The sequence below is a fragment of the Pseudopipra pipra genome, chromosome Z (genome assembly GCF_036250125.1).
Source record: "Pseudopipra pipra isolate bDixPip1 chromosome Z, bDixPip1.hap1, whole genome shotgun sequence".
Classification (NCBI taxonomy): Eukaryota; Metazoa; Chordata; class Aves; order Passeriformes; family Pipridae; genus Pseudopipra; species Pseudopipra pipra.
This window is the reverse complement of record NC_087581.1, coordinates 42,946,944-42,968,629: the sequence shown is the minus strand read 5'-3', so window position 1 is coordinate 42,968,629 and position 21,686 is coordinate 42,946,944. Positions and strand designations below refer to the sequence as shown.

The 21,686-nt window shown below is 47.4% G+C and overlaps 2 protein-coding genes and 1 pseudogene across 2 annotated transcripts; 1 reads left to right on the top strand and 2 right to left on the bottom strand.

Annotated features, from left to right (window-relative positions):
* Positions 1–3,582: 3,582 nt before the first annotated feature.
* Positions 3,583–7,058, bottom strand: LOC135407737 (uncharacterized; annotated as a pseudogene).
* Positions 7,059–7,156: 98 nt separating this feature from the next.
* LOC135407739 (serine/arginine repetitive matrix protein 2-like) lies at positions 7,157–8,517 on the bottom strand. Its single transcript, XM_064643064.1, has one exon. It carries the CDS (start codon positions 8,305–8,307, stop codon positions 7,213–7,215), a length of 1,095 nt encoding a protein of 364 aa, XP_064499134.1. The 5' UTR covers positions 8,308–8,517; the 3' UTR covers positions 7,157–7,212.
* A 3,472-nt stretch (positions 8,518–11,989) lies between these two features.
* Positions 11,990–21,080, top strand: LOC135407738 (heat shock factor protein 5-like). Its single transcript, XM_064643063.1, has 6 exons — positions 11,990–12,704; positions 13,387–13,689; positions 14,566–14,753; positions 16,937–17,057; positions 18,117–19,480; positions 20,142–21,080. The coding sequence occupies exons 1-5, from the start codon at positions 12,212–12,214 to the stop codon at positions 18,185–18,187; spliced, it is 1,176 nt and encodes a 391-aa protein (XP_064499133.1). The 5' UTR covers positions 11,990–12,211; the 3' UTR covers positions 18,188–19,480; positions 20,142–21,080.
* Positions 21,081–21,686: the final 606 nt, after the last annotated feature.

The following is a 21,686-nucleotide window of genomic DNA, read 5'->3' as shown; positions in this document are numbered from 1 at the left end:
GAGGGAGGTTTTCTACAAGCTGACAGTGACAGGATAAGGTGCAATAGTTTTAAACTGAAAGAGGACAGGTTTAGATTAGATGTTAGAGAGAAAGTCTTTACTGTGAGGGTGGTGAGGCCCTGCCACACGTTGTCCAGAGAAGCTGTGGATGCCCAACCCCTGGAAGTGTTCAAGGCCAGGTTGGATGGGGCTTAGAGCAACCTCGTCTAGTGGAAGGTGACCCTGCCCATGGCAGGGGGGTTGGAACAAGATGGTCTTTGAGGTCACTTTCAACCCAAACCATTCTCTGATTCTTGGAAAACAGCACCGCTGCTATAATAAAATTCTTGTTGATTAGCTAAATCAGATAGGAGAAGGGGATTATCTTTAGCAAATGTAGTTTTCAAGGGGGGTTTGTTTGCTGTTTTTATTGGGTTTTGATGGTTTGGCTTTGTTTTTGGTTTGTTTGGTTGTTTGGGGTTTTTTTATTTCTTGATAGAACTCAAAAAGGTGCAAAGAAAGGAATTAAAGATTTCAGAACTGGAAAAAGATCTGAAAACAATTCATTTCTCAGCCAGGCCTTCCCCTGACTGCTAGCAGTTAAATAGGCTTGCTTTGGTAGAACTACAGGTTTTCAATCACTCTGTACAGTAGCATTTTCCATCTAAAGAATAATTTCTGAAACACCTGACCTGGTAGAAAACAGCCACATCCTCTGAGTTTCCTTCACTGACATTTGACATCCTTCCAGGTGCCAGAACTATGCCTGAGACCTAAACCTGCAGCAGGATGTAGGCAGACAAAGAAACAGATAAACCTTGTTTTGTTCAGCTAATTTGTGCCAATAAGGGAAGCAAACAGCTTTTGGTGTGCAATCTGCTGTCTCTGGTTTCCTTCCATCATGTAGTATTGCTGCTGGAGCATGTCTAAAGGTCAGTTTCATCATGAAAATTCAGTCTGTTGGGCCTGAACAATTTTTACAAATCAAGAGCTGCTTTTTTGCTGCCATTTCCATCTGTTGAGGAGTGAGCAGAGTCGCTGCAAGCATCTGAGACTAATGACCTGCTTCTCACAGCAAAAGATAAGCCTCTTTATTTATCCTCCAGTATGGCAAGAGAGATTAAGGTGTGAGGGAGTTGTAAACAGTAATTTCATTACAATAGTGGTATTACCAAGTACCAGAGATATACCTGTGTGCACAACTGATGAACTTCAGACATTAGTCCTTTAAGTGGTCCAGAAACTTAATTTCTAGTTATTTTCATAGCTCAGATAATGAATTGGATTGATGAATTGGATCAAAAATGGACTGGCTCAATACTGGGTGGCTGAGTGACTTCTGTCCACTTTCACAACTCAGAGATGTGGGAGCTCTCTGGGTGGGAAGCTCCAACTCTCCTAAGAAATTCCTCCAGGCAGCTCCTACTGTGACTAGAAGAACTTTAAATGTGTCATTTGACATTGCAGGTGAATAATCTGGCCTTTTTAAGTGATGGTTCTTGCTGCAGCATTGATCTGCTGATACACAGGAAAGACAGTTGTGAACAGCTGGTGCTTCAGAGGCAGAAATAGTTACCCTGGGTAATTGCTTCGACATGGAAAAGCTAAAACGTGCTTTGTACATACTTTCAGAAAGTTTGCGCCAGAGTGTCACTCAGGGCCTTGGACCATCTGGACTATTAGGGATGAACTGAACAGCAGCAATTCTGACCATCATTTAGAAATGCAGGATGGAGCCAGGTAAGCCAAGGATCCCCAAACCCTTAGGCAAAAGGCAAAAAAGTTAACATGTTGGAGGAGACAAGGAGGAGTGGGAGCGTTATGAAGCATGGAGGAAGATATATAATCCCTAAATGGACTTTAAAATACTGGACTTGACCTTTGATACCAATAATGACACTCACTGGATATGTCTGTTATACCCCAACAGTTCCCCGAGTTATAGTTGTAATGTTATACTGTTTGATGTACCCCTGTTGTTGTTTTGAAAATTTATCCTCCATGTAGTCCCCTTTTTCTTCCCTCAGTTTTCCCGCCTTTTCCCTGCTTTCCCGCTCCTCTGCCTGCCATTGGCTAGGTTTTGGTGCAGTGCAGAGGTAGCTTCCATTGGTCCTTTCCCCCAGTGATATCCGAACCCCTCCTCTCCTGACCCAGCTGCCCAATCACCTTATTTCCCTGGTTGTCAATCCCATGCTCCTCCCTAACCCAAGTTCCACCCCTTACCTAACCCTATATAAGTTGTTACCCACTTAATAAACGTCGGCATTGCTTCGTTCACCTTCCACCGTGTGAGAACCCTTTATTGCAGTGCTCGACCCTATCCTATATCCCAGCGGGTCGCGGCACTAACACATGACTTGCATGGCCTTGCCTCTTCACTGCTACTGTCTTTTGCCAGAAATAACTGAGCATTAGCCCACATTCAAATGCTTCCACCAGCACACAGCCTATGATCACTTGCTCCCTGAGAGCCCTGTGATGGCTCTAGCAAACATAACAAGGATAGCACAAGCTCCAGCAGCTGGCCTAGAACTAGCACTGATGTCTCCCTGATCGTTCAGTCTGACTCCACAGTTAGAGCACAAATAGGTCTAAATATCATCTAAGTTTCCTTGTCCATTTCCCCCATCCTTCAGTGATGTCAAATCTTCCCCTCATGGCATCGCTATCCTGAATTCCCACACATGAGAACTTCTCCCCGTGTTATTCCTGGAAGTCTTTCTTATTCTGTACCCTGAATACATCCACTGTCAGCACAAGCATTGGATTTTGGTTCTAAAAAAGACTTAACCCAGTGCCTTCTATCTGGAGATGAGCTGAGTTTGGCTTTGAAATGGCTCTGCTTTCAAACCAGCAAAAGCAAATACTGAAAATAAAGGAAATAAAAAAGCTGATAGACTTGCTTAGGCTCTTGTTTAAAAAATATCAGAACAATGTTTCAGGTGAAATGTCAGTCTCTTTTGTACTTCAAGTGCAGAGAGTACGCACTTCTAGACCTTTGAGAAACAGAGCAGCATTGATTCTAAAAAATAGTGACTGAGAAATAACGCTGTTTCCCTTTAATTTTTTTGCAATAAAAATGACTTGCAATATTTGACAATGAAGTTGTCTGTTATCCATTCTAGTGGTGGATTTCTTTACCAAATTAAAATAGTTGCTTCTCTTTGCCTTTTTTAAAAATATTTTTCTTTAAAAATCAAAATACCTGTTCTTCTTTGCCTTTTATATTAAAATAACTTAAAAGAATAATATTTTTAAAATAAATCTTTTCTCTTTCCTGAAAGAGTAATTTTTTATCTCTTATTGCAAGGCAATGTGGCCTCTAAAATTTGCTCGTTTAGAAACTGAACAACAAAACAACCCCTCTGCTGTTTAAGTCCTGGGTCCCCATTAACCTCAGTCATGTGTACCTCTGCCAGATATATGATTCTCATTATGCACTATTGTATTAATTTCTTTTTGCAATAAGTAATTTTTATTCTACTCTCCTGAGACAGTGTATCTACTTAACATATTATTTCAGTAAATTTCCTTAAACTGGGCAACTCCAGTCTTTGTATTAATAGGAAATGAAAGGTATTATCTTAAAAAGTGTTTTTCCAAGATTTAATACGGGCTGGAATCAAAACTATTACTGTCTCCTTCAATAATATTGTCAATAACATAAATCTGTGCTGAAACAATTTTATTTGTTTGGGACATAGATAAAATTATGACTCAGGATGAATTTTGCACTAGAACTTGCCTGTCTGCCAGAACATGTACTCTCTGCACGCTGCCCTGTTTGTCATCAGACAGTGGAGAGAAACCAGAGCAGAAGTGTGGGTGGCTGGGCAGAGAGGGGGACTAGAGGCAGGCTGAGGGCATCGTCCTGTGATAAGCCCAGCTGCCCCTGCTGCCTACTCTGCCTTAGGCATCTGCTGCACTGTGAGTGTGTGGCTGCAGCAGGAATTCTTATGGGAAGAAGTATGTCCAAAATGGCCCTGGGGCTCCAGGGGCCCATGGCTGTGTACCTCACCACATGGGTGCCACCCTATAACACTCCAGCCCTGGAGCCACAAGCTCATGGGCTTATCCTAGAGTTTTACTTTAAAATATATATGTAGAGGGTTCTTCAATACCTTGAGACAGTGTCAGGAGAATAAGCCACACACTTGTTCCCAAGAGGCACTTTTTTTTTAGGGAAGAAAATAAAGGAGCTTGGCAAAAGGAGGAGACAGATTATATAGCTACCAGCTCTCACATCTGGATGGCAGGGCCACGATTGCATGGCAAACCTATGCCTTTGGTTTTACCTGCTCTGGTCCTTATTGTCAACCCCCACCAGGTGGGGCCTCTGACCCACTGGACACTCTGGGGCTCCAGGCCAGGGTGAAGGGCAGTATCCTCACTGTCCCTGCTAATCTGAGGCTGGGTTAGGGGCTCCAGGAGCTGTGGGGTGTTGAAGTTTTCCAGGACTGTTTGTGACTGACAGCTGCTCCAGGGCTTCCCCATGTGGGCTCCAGGCCCTGACATGAGGGATACAACACCACCTCAGCTCCATGAGGTTTGACCCATCCCTTCCCCCTCTGCATACACCTCCCTGAACCCGCTTCAAGGTGTTTCTGACCCAACAATTACTGATCTGGTGTGTAAAACACCATCAGTGGGGCACAAGGGGAAGAGGAAAGGAAGTAGAAGAGAGAGAAAGCAGCAAGAGAGACTGTGTGAGGGAAATAACAATTTATTTCCCTTTCTCTGAATAAAGAGCTGCAAGAGCTCTGCTAATGCTGCCAGTGGGGCAGCCTCTTGCTGGGCTGAGGAGAGTCCTGGGAGCTGGGGGCCTTCCTGTTTGGAGGGTGCCAGGATCCTCCGGGCAATCACTCCCTGCCCTGGCTGGGGCATAGAGAGGCTGCAGCTGCTGCCCTGGGCAGAGGAACCTGCCACTGTCATTTCCTGCCCCAGCTTCTCCTGGGGCTGGTCCTGCTCTGCAGAGACAGGCACAGGTGGGGGATGCCTGGGACCCCTGGGAGAAGCAGCCTCCAGTGTGCTGACTTCCTCCTCCAAGTTACAGCCTTTGGGACCACTGGTGGGACTCCTCTCCCAGGAACTGCTGGTCCTGGAGCTATTGGAGCTGGAGCTGGAGTTGCTGGAGCTGGAGTTCCTGGAATTGCTGGAGCTGGCTCTGGCCACAGGGCTGTTGTTCTCATCTCTGACTGCACCGGATTGCAGCAGCCTCTGGGCCTCCTCGCTGCACTGGCTCACAATTATGTTGATGGCACCATGGACCAGCAGTGCTGTGTGTTGCTCAAGGAGAGGCTCCAGCCCCTCAATCAAGGCCTGTACATTCAGCCCCTTGACACAGAGGTCGTGCAGGATGGTGCGGCCTCAACCAGCCACCACCAGCTCCGGTATATTCCCTCCAGCCTCTGGCGCAGCCAGGGCCGCACAGGGTCCAGGAGCTGTTGTCGTCCACGGAAAAGTCCTGCCCAGACCTCAGGAAGAAGACCACCTCCAAACTCCAGCCCTGAGGCCCTCTGCTCAGGTGGGGATAGTTTACCCTGTGGAGAAGATGGATGGGATGCCACTGGGAAATAGGGGCTTTCTCATCCAGGACATCAGGAACTGTCCCTGCCAGGCTGCTGCCATTTGGCAGCTCCTCAGGGGCTGTGATGGCTGTCTCCAGATAGTCGTCTTCACTGTCAGAAAACCTGATAGTCTCTATTGTTCTTCTGCAGAGTGGGCATGATGGATTTCTCTGAGCCCACCGCAGGATACAGCCCAGGCAGAAACAGTGGTTACAGGGCAGAGCAGAAGCCACGTCCTTCTGAGTGTCCTGGCAAATGGGGCAGTTGCCATCTGTCTCCATGGCCATTTTTTGCTCTGCAGTGCACAGGGGAGAGCTGAGGAGCAGGAGCTGCTTACCTTCGCTGGTGTCACACACTGCAGGAAGGAGAGGCCATGGTCACTGGCTATGGCAGGAAGGGGAGGAAGAAATGTCCAGGTCCCTTGAGAAGGATGCCCTCCAAGCTCCCTGCACCCCTTCAGCCACCCCAGGGAGACATTGTCCCACACAGCGAACCTTCACTGCTGCCAGTACTCCCAGCTGCCTGAACCAGGCAGGGCCAGGAGTGATGGCCCTGGGACTAGCACTGAGATCTGCCAATGATAGGCACCAGCCAGCACTGGACAAGCCTGGTTTGATTCTCCAGACTTCACTGTCCTGCTCACATGAAGTTCAGGCTGCGACCAGACAGTCCCAGGCTCTGCACACACAGAAGGAGACAGGGACAAGATGTCACAATACACTGTGATGTCACAATACACTGTGATGTCACAATCTACTCCTCAGTGACATCAGCCTCCATGCCCAGTGACAGCACAGAAGGCATTCTGTCCCCCAGGTTCCCAAGATAAGTCATAAGGGAAGTGAGGTCACAATCCATTACCTGGTGATGTCACAGTTCACAGCTTGGTGACATCAGCCTCCACCCCCCAGTGTTGTCACAGCAGGCCTTCCCATGCTGCAGGCACATGGCATCAGCTAAAACTGGGCAATTCAGGCTGGAGACCAGGGTCCCTCTTCCCTTATGAGGATAGACTGGCAGGGGCCAGGTTTCCCAGTGAGGTTTTTGCCATCTCTCTGCTTGGTGGTTTCAAGCCCCATCTGGACAAAGCCCTGAGCACCTGATCTAACCCCAGCACCAACCCAACTTAGGCAGAAGCTTGGACCAGAGACCTTCCAAGGTTCTCTGCACCCACATCCATTCTGTGATCTTTCCCTAATGCTGTGAGAAGATTCAAGTTTAAGATGGCCATCAACAGAGTCCATATCAGCAATTTTAGCAGGGTTTTAGGTTCATGTTCTATATCTCTGCAGTATTAGTCAGTTTAGCATCTGCTAAATTTGCAAAGTGTAAAGTTCTCTCTTCACACAGCCTTGTCCCACAGTCTGGCAGTGCAGCAGAACTGATGAACTCCAACTCAAACTGCCAAAAGTAATTGCCTCTGGATCGATGGATAAACAACAGTCATGAGGGATGTTTGCAGCAGACTGGTCACATAGACCCAGGGCTTTCTAAAGGTCTCGGTGGTAAATTCTGCCCGTGCTACCACATGTGGGTGGCACCCATACTGGGGCATAAGGGGAAAGGGAAGGGTACTAGAAAGGGGCAGAAAACAGCACCTAGAGATTGCATGAAGGAAATAAAAAATTCTTTGTTTTTCCTTGAATAAAGAGTTCCGAGAACCCTGTTATTGCTGCCGGCGGGGCGACCTCTTGCTGGGCTGGGGAATGTCTTGGGAGCTGAGGGCCCTCCTCTTTGGGGGGTACTGGGGACCCCGAGGTGAGTGGTCCGTGCCCTGGCTGGGAGAGGAGGGGCTGCAGCTGCTGCCCTGGGCAGAGGGACCTGCCACTGTCATTGCCTGCCCCAGCTCCTCCTGGCGTTGGTCCTGCTCTGCAGGGACGGGCACAGGGTGTGGCAGATTGTGATGCCTGGGTGGGAAGGCCTCCATTGTGCCAGCTTCCTCCTCCTGCACAGAGACTGCAGGGCTGCTGGTGGGAGTCCCCTCTCGTGAGTTGCTGCAGCTGGAGCTGGAGTTGCTGGAGCTGGTGCTGGAAGAACTGAAGCTGGAGTTGCTGGAGCTAATGATGGAGGAGCTGGAGCTGGAGTTGCTGGAGCTGGTGCTGGCTGCTGGGCTGTTGTCCTCATCCCCAGCAGCGTGGGAGCGCAGCAGCCTCCTGGCCTCTTCACTGCACTGGCCCACAATGATGTTGATGGTGTCCTGGACCAGTGGCACTGTGTGTTCCTCCAGGATGTCCTGCAGCCTCTGGACCATGATCTCCTCATCTGGACCAAAGACACAGAGGGCATGCAGGATGCTGCTCTGTGCATTCCTTGCCAGCCACCACTGGTCTCCATAGATGGTCTCCAGCCTCCGGCGCAGCCAGGGCCGCAGCGGGTCCAGGAGTTGCTGTTGTCGACGGAAAAGTTCTGCCCAGAGGTCAGGCAGGACACCACCGACAGCTTGGGGTGGTGTCCACTGTGAAGAAGATGGATGGGATGCCACAGGGGAATGGGGGCTGTTTCCTTGAGGGCCATCAGGAGCTGTCCCTGCCTGGCTGATGGCATCTGGCAGCTCATCAGGGGCTGTGATGACAATCTCCATGGAGTCGTCAGAAAACCTCACAGTCTCTATCATTCTTCTGCAGAGTGGGCACACGGGATTTATGTGTGTCCACCGCAGGATGCAGCCCCGGCAAAAACGATGGTGACAGGGCAGAGCAGAAGCCACGTCCTTCTGAGTGTCTTGGCAGATGGAGCAGTTGCCATCTGTCTCCGAAGCCATTTTTGTGCCCTACAGCACACTGGTGAGAGCTGAGGATCAGGAGCTGCTTGCCCTCTCTGGTGTCACACACCACAGGAGGGAGACACCGTGGTCACTGGTATCCCGGGAATGGGAAGAAGAAATGTCCAGCTCCCTTAAGAACAACACACTCCCAGCTCCCTGAGCCCCGTCACTCACCCCTGACCACCCTAGGGGATGTTGTCCCAGCCTTCACTGCTGCAAGCACCCACAGTGCCCAGCTGCCAAACTAGCCAGGGCCAGGGAAACAGGAGGGATTGCACCGAGTCTGCACTGAAATCCACTCAGCACCAGAGAAGCCTGGCTCAGTCCTCCAGACCTCACAGTCCTGCCTGGATGGACTTCAGGCTGGAGCCAGACTGGCCAGGCTCTGCCTACAGAAAAATATAAGCAGTGAGGGCTGATATGTCACAATGCATCCTCCAGTGATGTCACAATCTGCTGCTCAGTGATATCACCTTCCACCAGCAGGTGATGTCACAATGGGATGTCTTTCCCTGCCAGCACTCAGTGTCAGGAGAAAAAGGGAAAGACTGTTTCCTGTTTTCAACTTCTACATTTCTGTGTTGCTCTCTCCCTCGGCCACCTCTATCATGCATCCATGGCCTTGCGTCTTATCCCTGCTCCTGACCCCTTGCCAAGATTTCCTGTGAGGGGCAGAGTGGTGGGAACAGTCAGCAGGGACTGCCTGCAGCTGGATGACACCTTCTCCTCTCACTGCCTTTCCTTGGGCTATGCCAGGATTTGGAGGACTTGGCTAGTTAGTGCCCAGCTCTGTGTGTGAGTCTCCCACTCCTCTGGGTCATGTCCCTGCCTCAGGGAGAAGCAGAAAGGGGCATTTTGCTCCAGTCTCATCCAGTGCCACTGGCACTCACTCACAGTGCCATGTCCCTCTCCGCTTGCCAAGTCTCCATGCTTCTGACAGTGCACTGATGCTCCTCAAAAGCACGAGCGATGGAGCCTGGCCCCACACCTGCAAGAAGGATCTGGAGTTGCTGTCCCTTCAGACTAGGGTAGAAGGGCTGGTGGCACCCTGCTCGTGACTCTGGAGAGCCCAGGATCCATCACCACCTGGACTGGGCTGTCTCACCATCCCTGCTACATCTTTAGCTCCAAGGAAGCCGTGAAGGTCAGGCCCACATATGTTACAATAACTCATAGCTCAGAGAAATGGACGAGACTGCCTTGTGCAGGTGGCAGAGGTGTAGGATTGAACGTTTGGCTCCTGCACCCAAGTCTTCAGCCTTTTGCCTTCATGCAGCCTTTCTTCTGTGGACAAGGGGAAGGTGTGTTTTATGAGAACAAGCTGCTCTTTTCTTCTCATCTTCTCACATATCAAGCCTCAATTTCTTCACTGAGCTTGAAAGCTGGAAGTACCTGTTTCTAAGACGGTTCAGATAAACTAGGCTTTAATGCTTTATAACCGAGAAGTTGTTTCCAGAAGTACATGAAATACTGCATCCTTGAGAGCAAGGGGAAGAAGCCAAAGGAGCAGACACTGTCTTTTCAGACTTCTCCCAGATCAGTCTGTCTGTGTTCCTCCAGACACACTCCGAATATTGCTAGTAACATCTTGCTCCACATTGTTGTCCAAATCAGGCATGAGGGAAGGCCACTAGCCTGGCATGTAGCCTCCAGCAGAAGCTGCTGTGGTGGACTATGTGCTGGTGCAGGATCTGTTGCTTAAAGCTCCCAGCTTAATACATTTATTAATACATAGCTCCAGATTAATACATTTTACTTCAGTCAATCAGGTATCGGATTTAATTATTTTAGCTTTGTGTTCTCTCTCTTCCGTATAACCAGTGGTAATAGCAAGTAGACGGAAGCCTTAGGTGCCAGGCCACCTGTCCCTGCTCCCACTGGGTCTCCATTTCCTTTTTCTCCTCATTTCAGGAGCAGATCCTTGCTTAGCCATGGAAGGATGAAAACATCTACAAAAAACATTTACAGAAAGAAAAAAAATCAGTGGTTTTCTGCAATGGAAGATTTGGCAGCTCCTGTTTCTTAAGGTTTGTTTGTTTTTCTTATATTTAAATCGTCAGTAATTTTGCTCACTTTTTTACTGTGGAGAGTCTTAAAGCACACGATGATTTTCAGTCACATATTTGGCAGCAACTTAAGCTTTAGTCCTGAATGCAGATTCATATCTCCAGAAATCTGGGAGCCTTTCCCAACAATGCCTTCCCATCTAATAAAAATAGGAAAGTAGGGGCAAGAAGTTTGGGAAACACCAAGAGGGGCAGAACATTTGGGAACAGGGTAAATCAAAGTGGAAACAACAAAATTAATTTTGTTTTCTCTTTAATTACAATAGAGGTTTCCTTTGAGCTTCTGGATTTACAGACTGTCCCATGCATTTTACAGACAGTAGTCTGCTCAACAATATCGCTACAAGACAAGTTTTTTTCTCTTCTTTGGTTTACTTTTGACAAAAATATGTTCTGCTGAGACAAAATATCCTGGTTTACCTTTAAGATTCCCGCTCTGAAAGCCAATGCTCAGCAACATCTCTGTGCTTGTTAAGGAAGTTTGTTAAGTGAGTTCAAAGCAAAACAGTAGATGACAAAATGTTTTCAGTCCAGGAGTTGCATTACTTAATGGCTAGACATACCTCTTATTTCCTATTCCTTACATGAAAACACAAAAATTTAAAAGGAAAATGAGAAATTGAACCTACTTGGAAAGCATTGGTCTTGAAGAGTATTTTTCATTCTCCATCAGTCACAATATTTGAAAAAAACTTGAAACTGAGCTGCCAGCAAAGTGACGAGTTACTATATGGAAATATTTTATGTGACACATTTCTACAGTTTTCTAAATGGGATTTAATTAATTGAGTTTTATTCTTATTTTGACACACCCATGGTTTAATATGTACTTCTCTGCTAGGGAACCTGTTATTTTACAATCCAGTCATTTTATGAGTTCAATTCTGACCAAGAGAAGCTTGAAGCAGTCAGTAAGAGCAAAAAATTTGATAATATCACCCACAAAATTGCTGAACTCTCTAAAACATAATTAAGTCAAGCCAGCTATAAATTCAGCCCACAGAATCCTGAGATGGAGTGAAAGTAGGCTCTTCAAACACTTTGCCCAGCTCCTTGCAACCCCTTTGTCGCTGTAAGAAGCAACGTGGTAAATGCCCATCCCTTGGATACAGCACGGCATAAACATCTCTCAGGTTCTCCAGATCCTCCAGTCTGTTTGATGGCCTGCAAGCTCATCCGAATATGATGTCAGCTTTGGGGACAGGCCCCAACTAAAGGTCCTCAATTAACAAACCCCCTGTGCCGGCTGGTGTTTTACAGTGTGCACAATTATGTTTAAGCCCCACTTTGTTTGCCAGGCAAACGGTGATTGACAGGTCAAATCAAAACTGAAAGGACCAAGGGCCTCTGCTGTTTAGGAAAGGTTAGCGAAAAGCTCGCACCCCACACTCCATTGCAAAAGAAGACACGGATTCCTGATGGCTATGCCAGGCTTGCTCAGCCCTTGGACAGCTGCTCTCTGGCATTTCCACAGGGGTTTGCATTTAGCCTTGAAGACCCGACCTGTGTCAGGAGACCAGTGAGTACAAGAGCTCTTTCTGCTCATGGTGGAACCAACCAGCTCCATTCTACATTTAGTTTCTATCGACTCGCCGTGATTGCAGCTTCATGAGCTGCCGCCGAGCTCTGCCCGTCACTCCGGACCCCGCTCCCCCCCATTCGCGTCCCCGCTCCCCTCACGGCCCCTCCGGGCGCGCTCCGGGCTCTGCCCCGCGGGCTCTCCAGCGCCCCCCTCGGGCCGCGCGGCGCCGCCGCAGCCGCGGCCGTTGCGCTCCGGGCGTTGTGTCCTCGCGGCGCCGCGGGTCGCGACAGTCCGTCCGTCGGCGACCGGCGCCATGGAGGAGCTGCCGCTGCCCGCCGGCGTCAGCCCCAGCACCTTCCCCGCCAAGCTGTGGCAGCTGGTGAACAGCCCACGCGTCCGCTCCGTGCGCTGGGACCCCCGCGCCCAGGGGCTGCTCGTCGACCGGGCGCTCTTCGAGCGGGAGCTGCTGAGCGCGGGCGGCGCGGGCGGCGATGCGGCGGCGGCGGCCCCGGGCGCCTTCAAAGCCACCAACTTCGGCAGCTTCGTGCGCCAGCTCAACCTGTACGGCTTCCACAAGACGTCGGTGCTGGCGGGGGGCGGTGCCGCGGCCCTGCCGGCCTCTGCCGGGTCCCTGCTCCGCTTCTGCAGCCCCTACTTTCGGCGCGACCGCCCCGAGCTCCTGGTGCACATCAAGCGCCTGACCAGGGCCAACAGGGAGCGGCTGGCGGCCGGGCTGGAGGTGCGCAGCCGGCAGCCCAGCCGCTTCCAGCACCTCCACAGGGACCGGCTGCTGCCGCCCAGGGCCGGTGAGACGGGTGGGACACGCGGGGAGCGGGGGGTTGGAAATGGGAATGGGCACTGCCCCGAGCCAGGAGGGCTCCCTGCCCTTGCTGGGGCTGCTCAGCTCAGCTCAGCTCAGCTCACCCGGGGCCAGACAGGGTTGTCCTTGGGGAAGGCAGATCTGCTGGCACAGCCCGGGAGCTGTTCCCGTGTGTCCCGCTCTGCCCGTGGGCTGCAGCAGGACAGTCTCGGCTGGGCTGCGCTGGGAACACCCTCGCTCCTCGCTGGCGAGCTGGCCCAGCCCTGCCCAGGGATGTCCCTGCTCCCTGCCCAGCTCTGGGGAGGCTTAAGGAGCTCTCTGGGAGTCCGTGGGACACGATGGGTCGGTCCTGTGCAGGGACAGCTGGCGGGAGTATCCTGTGAGTTTGTGCAGAGGGGAGGAAGACTGGTAGGAAGTCTCCTGCCAAAGCTAGACGGTATTGCACGAGGATTGAATGAGTAGGTGAGAGCTAAATAGACAAGTTATTTGTTGTTGCAAATCCCCAGAACATGAGATTTTTTCTTTCTAACCCTGCTTGGGAGTATCTGAGATTTTATATTCCCTGATAGAAGTACAATTGCTGCCAAGGGAGGTGTACAGAAGGACCAATACTGACTCTCTATCTTTTCTCTCTATTCTTCCTTTCTTCTTCCACTACTCCTACACAGTGAGCTTGGGCCAGAACCTCTTTACTTTACCAGCCAGAGGTTTAGATGTGCCTCCAGTCCCTTCCAGGACAAGTCAAGGTGTTCAAAGCTGTAAGGCTTCTCCAGCACCTCGCAGTAAAGTGGTTGTCACTCCAGGACTTCTCAGGTTTTCAAGGGAGGTCCCGGTCACATCCACATCCACAGTGCAGCCTGTGTTCTTCCTTCCACTGCTTCACCAAGGGCCTCAAACCGCTGCCATGGCCCTTCCAGAGCACAGCAGCTGCACGGCTTCAGAGCAGAACTCACCAGGCTACAATCCTGCAGGTATGGAAACAGCTTCTGCACTTGCTTTTCAAAACATACTAAGAAGTGATAGGTTTAAGTATCTTTCTTCAGTGCTCTGTCACCTGTTTATCTCAAGTGAGAATCAGATAGAAAGCGCAAGATCTAAAAGGAAGAGAGATCTTGAAAGCAAAAAGATTCACTCTCTGGTTTTCCTATCCTTCCTCCAGATTTAGAGCATCCCCTGGGGGTTTTGCACACAGCCTCTCTGTTGAGGTGAAAGGGCAAGGAGAAAAGCATTTGGCCACAACTAGTCGGTGTTAGGTTGACTTTTATCTTTCTTTTAATTAAGCAAAACTAGGACAATGATAGGATAGTGCAGATTTTTAAGGTTATCTGTCCTGCAAAGAATGACATTACTTTTAGATGACGTCTGTGTGTTACCCAAACAGTCCTACCTGGAGAACACTGTTCCACAGCGCTGCTTTTTAGAATAAAATCGCAGTTCAGTTTTGGTGTGTGCGTCTGAAGATGTAATCTCGTCTTAGGTGAATCCACTTTCAGTGGTATGTTGTGATGAGAAACCAAAACAGCCAAATCAAAAAGCTGATGGGAAGATACAGAAGTCTGCAATTATGAAGCTTTTATGTGTGTGTACAGACTTTACAATCCATATTTTAATATTTTATATAATATATATAATTTATGTATAATTTCAATTTACACATCAACTAGAATACTTTTCTTTAAGATTAATAAATCGGTAATTGGTCTTCAGATGACCTGAAGAGCACAAATACATTTCTGGAATTGAGTTTACTATGTGATTCCTGAAATGTTTGATCAAAGGAAGCAATAGAGCTCTGCAAACCAAACCCAAATTCTGGAAGCCTGATGACCGTGTTTGGATTCTTGCAGCCACACTGGGGAGTTCAGCCCCCGATTCTCTGACTGGCAGTGCTGGTTCTGCAGCATCAAGGATCTCCAGCTGGGCCTGTAATCCCTCTGCTGCAGACGAATGGGCAGGAGTAGATCCGGAAGTTGTGTTTCAGATGCTCGAGGAGGTGCTTGCATCAAACCTGCCTGAAATGTTTCCCTTTCTTGAGGTAACTCCATTCAATAGCAATGCTGGGGGCTGGACTGACCTGTTTTTAATGTAGTTGCCCGCCTGAGAAGTAAAGGCTTCTTTAATTCAGCTTCTAGTGGACAGCAAAGAGTTTGGTTGGTAAAGTTAAGGTTTAAAGAAGAAGAGGGACTGAAAAAGTATCCCACATTCATGAGCGTGAGGTGGGTTAGCTTGTGTTGGCTAAATTAGGGGACTCATTTTCTTGGGAAAAATACCTCCTGCAGTTGCATTCACAGTGATGAAGTGGAAGCTGTGTAGGTTATAACATGATGTCTTGGATCCTAAATAAGAGAAGAGTATTTTGAGCATTGCCACTGAAGGCAAAGTCTCACACGCAGTGAGGGGCATGTGAGAGGTCCCTCTGTTGCAGCACCAGATGTGGGCTCTAGCTCTTTTTCTTTTGAACCCCAAAGAAAGCCAAGAGCTGGACTGTACCTGGTGCTGCTGCCCGTGGCTCAAAGTGCTGTGGTGTGCATGTGCTGGAGCTGCAGCAGTTTATTGTCCTCTTTGTGTTTTGAGGTCTCCAGTAAAGTTTCTGGCTTGGAAATCCTCAGCCGGAGCAAACTTGCCACTACTGCTCTCCATGTCCCATAGCTTAGTCGTCTTCCTCTTGGGTATCCCTCTTTCTAGAAAGGGATATGTATTCTAATCTAAAGTCCCTGCAAAGCTCCAGCCTCGATGGGACTGTTCTGCTCAGTGCAGTGCAGGGAAGAACACGTCCTCGCACCAGCACACACGGAGTTGGCAGGACTCTTTCCTTAGAGCCCTCTCAGTGTATTGGGTGTCACCTGCACGTTAAACATTGTCAGCTTTGACAGCTTTTGAACTGTGTTTGAGAAGTAAAATCTCCATTTTTAAGGCCTTTGGGGCCCAGACTTCCTTGTTAGCAAGGAGGGATTAAGTGTGTGAGCCATGGAGTTGTTGGGGGGCAGGCGTTTGGGTTTCGAGGCCCCATGACTTGTGTAATTGGTGTGAAGGACAGTGCTGGTCCTGGATGTGAAATGGTCAAGGACTTACTGAAGTGGTCAAAGGTTTATTCTGTGTTGAAGAGTGATTCATGGACTATTAGACTTTTTGTTGGACAAGTTGCCTCTTCTGATTAGGAATCCCCTTTCTCTAACTCTTGCTCTTCCCAGACTTCTCTGGAATGTTCAGTTCCTGTACTGGCACAGGCCTTTTTGCTTATTGTTACACAACTTTGCCAAAGAATGTCTCTGTTTCTATTGATGTACGGACCTGTTGCCTTTTGTGTATTTAACATTGAGTAAGGGCAGAGTCAAGGTGGGGAGTGTGATTTTTTGGCATAACTAGTATCTTCTTCCCAAGTGTGATGCCCTTTTGTCTACTGTAACATCACACATACCAGTTTTCAAAAGCGTTTGATTGCTTAATAGAAGGAAATGTTGCAGGCTCTGAGCAGTCATTCATCTCCAGGATTCTGATGGATAGGCTATGGCAGAAGAGATGAATATCCTAGAACTGATCATAGTGAGAATATCTTTGTGCCTAAAGGTAATTTCCAGGTGCTTAACCTTGGGTCTTTACTTCCTCAGCAGAGCAGAAACATAACTTGGTTGTCTGGTTTTGGGGAGCTTTTTACCCTACAGATTATTGTCACATGATCATGGAAATACACCAGTTCAGTAAATGGCTGGCTGCAAAGTGCGTGTTGGGCAGCAGCAGAAGGCTCCAAAAAGCAAGCAACACCTTGTAATTTATTTATTGTCTTAGAAGGAGGATAGGCGGGGGGGGATTCCCAGCCAGAAATGTGTGGCTCATGTGTAGTTTTGCACCACACAGCCCTGTGCAGTGAGCAACCTGACACACGTGTGGGGTAGCAAGCAGGGCACCTGGATTTCTGTTGACTGGTTTCTTGCAGCTCCTGTGATAAGTGAGGGCAAAGTTCTGACTGTGAGGACACACAGCCTCACTTAGTGTATTCTGGTTTTCTGATTTCATGTTTTGCTTAATAGGACAAGAGCTTTCACTTTGGCAACCTTAATTCTGAGTTTAAAGCACTTGTCCTGTAAACCATCTGAGCAGTGTTCACTTTGTGTTACACATCCTTCTGGAGCGTAGAACAGTTTTTACTGTGTCCCTAAAGTGATTCCAAGAAAATATCGAGTGATCCTTGGGTTTATTTCTATTTGTTTTTCTTTTAAGGGGAATATTAGTGTTCCCTCTGAGTCTTCAGGAGGGGAGCCTGGGAACAAGGCTGCATCAGAGAAGGCTTTGCCTGGCAGTGCGAGCAGCGGGAACAGTTCCCTGGAGCCAAATGAGCCTGGTAAGAAGAGAGTCTACGTTCTTTTAGAGATGACCGAGACAGCTGCTCTAAGGCTGAGTGTTACAGGAAGGGAAGATCAGAGCAGCTGAGTTATTGTCTGCAGTGTTAGTGCTTCCTTGTGCCTTCAGTGAAAATATTGTGCTTGTACAACCTCACAGAGTACTCACCAACACACTTCTCTAGATGTGCTCAGACCAGGTGTTCTTCTGTGCAAAAGGGTGTGAATTAGATCAGTGAACAAAACCTGACGTTCTGGGAGTTGCGCCACCAACCCAGATGTGCTACAGAGGCAGTGCTGAGTAATGAGGTGACTATTAAAGCAACAGGGAGAAAACCCAGCAAACTGGTGATGTCAGTGTAGAAGTCCAGGCTTTTTGTCTCAAATCACTACCTACATTTAATACCAATCTGCTGATACCTATGCTGAGACGCGTGAGAAAAACAAGAGGCAGAACATCCGAGGCCAAGCAATTCACAAATCCAGTAACTAAAGGAAAACCTGAATGTCCCCAAATCAGCAAGACCCAAGAGGAGAGAGAGAGCACTTTAGATCTATTCTAGGGCAAAGGTGGTGCAGGCTGCTGGCCTTGTAGGGAGGCCTTTTCCCTCCCAGCTGTTCCTCCAAGAGCTGACGGTAGAGTTGAAGGAACTGTTGCTCACTTCAGAGGGCAGTTTCTAGATCCCAGATAACGATGCTGGTTAATAACTCAGCTCACATTGCCCATGAGTTTCAGCCATTTAAGTAAGGACTGAGGCCTTTGTCGGCACAGAGAAAGAACAAGGCTGGAGCTGTCTTTGTGAGATGTGACTGTCTCTGTTTAAAGCTCTTGTGCCATTTGCAGGGTGAGTGCTGGGACTTTATTGGGTGCTTCAAAACTTTAAAGTATTGAAAACTTGGAAGAATTCCTATTCTTTAAACAGCAGGCCTCAAATTCCCAAGTGAGAGCCTGCCTTTGAGGCCATCTTTTGCAGTCCCTGACAGGAGTACAACTGCTCGATGTGCTGCTGAGGAGAATGTACACAAGGACCCACAGTGACTCTGTTCCCTTTGTTTCCCAGAGGTCCATGAGCTGTACCTTGCCAGGAGAGCTGCTCTGCGTGGGAGGAAGCGACTGAGGGAGAGCCTGTGAAACAGGGCAGCTGGAATCCCTCTGTTTATAGTTATATTTAAAGATGGGTAGAGTTACATTTCTAGATATAGTTGCATATTTATATTTATAGATGTATAGAGATGAAATAATATATTAATATCTATTATTATTTTAACATAACATTTAATATTATTAGTATTGTAATTATTACTAATATCAAAATATTAATAATTATATAATTATGTAATTTTATTATATTATCATATAATAATATAATTCTATATCGTTGTTATTAATATGTTTTATAGTTAGTACTATATTATTACAATATCTTATATTATTAGAATTATTTAATATTGTTTACAATTTAATATTTTTAATTTCTTTAAAAATATTATATATATTATTTATTTATATTTATTTATAGATGTACATATTTATATTTATATATGTATCGTTACATCTTTATATAGTTATATTTTTATATATTATATTTATTTATATATATGCACACTACATATAATTTTATATCTAGTTATATTTATAGGTGTATATAGTTACATAGTTAGATGTATATGGATGTTTAGGTACGTATATTGATGTTTGTATAGGTATAGGCTGCTTTCTCACCTCTGCTGCCTTTTCCATCCCTCACTCTTCCCGCTGTGCCGCCTCTGTCCCCGCTCCCTGTGCCGCCTCTGGGCTGGTGGCCGGGCTGGGGGAGCAGCAGCTCCAGCCCCAGGTCCCGGCCCCCCGCACCCCCATGGGACTGGGGGGAGCTTCTGGTGGCACCAGGCACCACTCCCCAAGGAGCTGCTGGAGGATGGTGAGGCTGAGGGGGCTGGGGGGGCCGAGGGGATGGCGATGCTGAAGGGACAGTGATGCTGAGGTGATGGTGGCACTGAGGGGACAGTGGGGCTGAGGGGGCTGGGGGAGCTGGGGGGGATGGTGAGAGCTGAGGGGATAAGGGAGTGGCAAAGGCTGAGGCAGTTGATGGGGCTAAGGGGCCTGTGACATTGAGATGATGATAGGGTCTGAGGCGAGTGGAGGGGTCTGAAGGGACTGGGGGAGCTGAGGGGACTCGGGGGCTCTGGGTTTGCCAAGGGCATGGTGGGGCCGAGGGGATAGTGGGGGACCAACGGGGAGCACAGTGGGGTCCAAGCCTGTCCAAGCTTGCTGGGCCACAGCACATGTTCCAGACTCTCCACTTTTGCCAGGACTGCCCTGAATTCTTTTTGAGCAGCAAGAGACTGATGAGGGCCAAGAGAGAGAAGCTGACGACCACCAGCCACATCTTGACCAGGGACCTGTTGCTGCTGCCTGAGACCCTTGGTGAGGCCACTGGGGCTGGTGAGACGGAATGGATGTGAGGGTAGTTTGGGGTTGGAAATGGGCACTGCCCCGAGCCAGGAGGGCTCCCTGCCCTTGCTGGCGGTGGCTCAGCTCAGCTCAGCTCAGCTCACCCGGGGCCAGACAGGGTTGTCCTTGGGGAAGGCAGATCTGCTGGCACAGCCCGGGAGCTGTTCCCGTGTGTCCCGCTCTGCCCGTGGGCTGCAGCAGGACAGTCTCGGCTGGGCTGCGCTGGGAACACCTTCGCTCTTCGCTGACGAGCTGGCCCAGCCCTGCCCAGGGATGTCCCTGCTCCCTGCCCAGCTCTGGGGAGGCTTAAGGAGCTCTCTGGAAGTCCATGGGACATGGTGTCCTGTGCAGGGACAGCTGGCAGGAGTATCCTGTGAGTTTTTGCAGAGGGGAGGAAGACCTGGCAGAAAGTCTCCTGCCAAAGCTAGACGGTATTGCACGAGGATTGAATGAGTAGGTGGGAGCTAAATAGACAAGTTATTTGTTGTTGAAAATCCTCAGAACACGGGATTTTTTCTTTCTAACCCTCCCCGGTAGGATCTAAGATTTTGTAATCCCTGATAGAAGTGCAATTGCTGCCAAGGGAAATGTACAGGAGGACCAATGTTGACTCAATATCCCCTTTGCTTCCCAGATGTCCATCTGTACCTCTCCAGGAGGGCTGCTCTGCATGGGAGGGAGAGACCAAGGAAGAGCCTGTGAAGATGGGGCAGCTGGGATCCCTCTGTATATACTTATATTTAGAGATGTGTGTAGTTATAGTTATACCTAGGTAGTTATAGGTATATAGATATTTACATATGTAGATTGAATATTTGTATAGGCATATTTATATATTTATCTAGTTATATATGTACCTAGTTGTATTTATGTATGTACCTAGTTGTATTTATGTATGTATCTAGTTGTATTTATATATGTATGTTATATTTCTATCTGTATTTAGTTATAATTACATATGTGTGCAGTTGTATAGCTATATAGTTATATTATTCTAGTTATAGGTATATGGATTTTTAGATGCATATATTAATATATGTATCTAGTAATATGTATGTATATTGCTATATTTAGGTATATTGTTATATTTTCATTATATTTAAATATGTATAGAGTTGCATAGCTGTCTAGTTATATTGATGTAGTTATAGGCCTATGGATATATTGATATTTGTATATTTATATATAGGTTCACTATGTGTTTATTTATATATGTATTTATATAATATATTTAATATGTAATTATATTTATATCTATATTGTTATGGTTATGTGTATGTAGTTATGTTTCTGTAGCTACAGAGTTGTATAGTTTTATAATTATATTTATTTACTTATAAGTACGGTGTTATTTGGATAGGTATATTGATATTTTTGTATTAGTTTATAGGCTGTACAGTTGTCGTACTCCGCAGTAAATTATTTTTTTTAACTGCAGGTAATATTTGTATATTTTTACATAGCATAGTTGTAGCAATCTAATAAATTTTTTTAAACTTAAATCGATATTTGTGTTTTTATAAATCAGCACAGGTGTAGCAATTTGTAATAAATTTTATTTTTTAAACTTAAATTTACTTTTGTATGTTTATGTATCGGTAATGTGGGTGTAGAAATGTGCAATAAATTTAATTTTTAAACTGAAATAAATGTTGATTTGTGTTTTTTGAAGCAATTAGCAGAATTTTGAAGATTTTGGCAGCGGACTGGAGGAAAATATCAAGACATGCACAGCAGATCCCCCTGTTCCAGTAAAGCTGGGAAATGAAACCATAGATTTTGGATAGACAGTGGAGTCATATGTTCAGTGATAACCCACTGCAAGGACCCACTAAGAGAATTGACTCCACTCAATGTAGAACAAACCAGGAGCAAACCCAGCAAGGGTAAATCCATACCCTGTCAGACTGGAAGTCCCTCACAGACGGCTCAGGGAGTTCCAACTGAACTTAATCCCTGACAGAAACAAACAGGGACTCTGAGCTAGCTCCGCTCTGTTTGGCAGTGTGTTGGCAAACCAACTGGAACAGTGGTGGAGTAACAATACCAGTGTAACTGCTGCAACATGTGGATGAATGAAAATCAATTGATAGAAATGTTGAAACGTTCCAAAATCCAGAAGGGTGGTGGATAACTGGGAATTAACAAGTTCTTGTAACCACTAAAATGATAGAAGCCC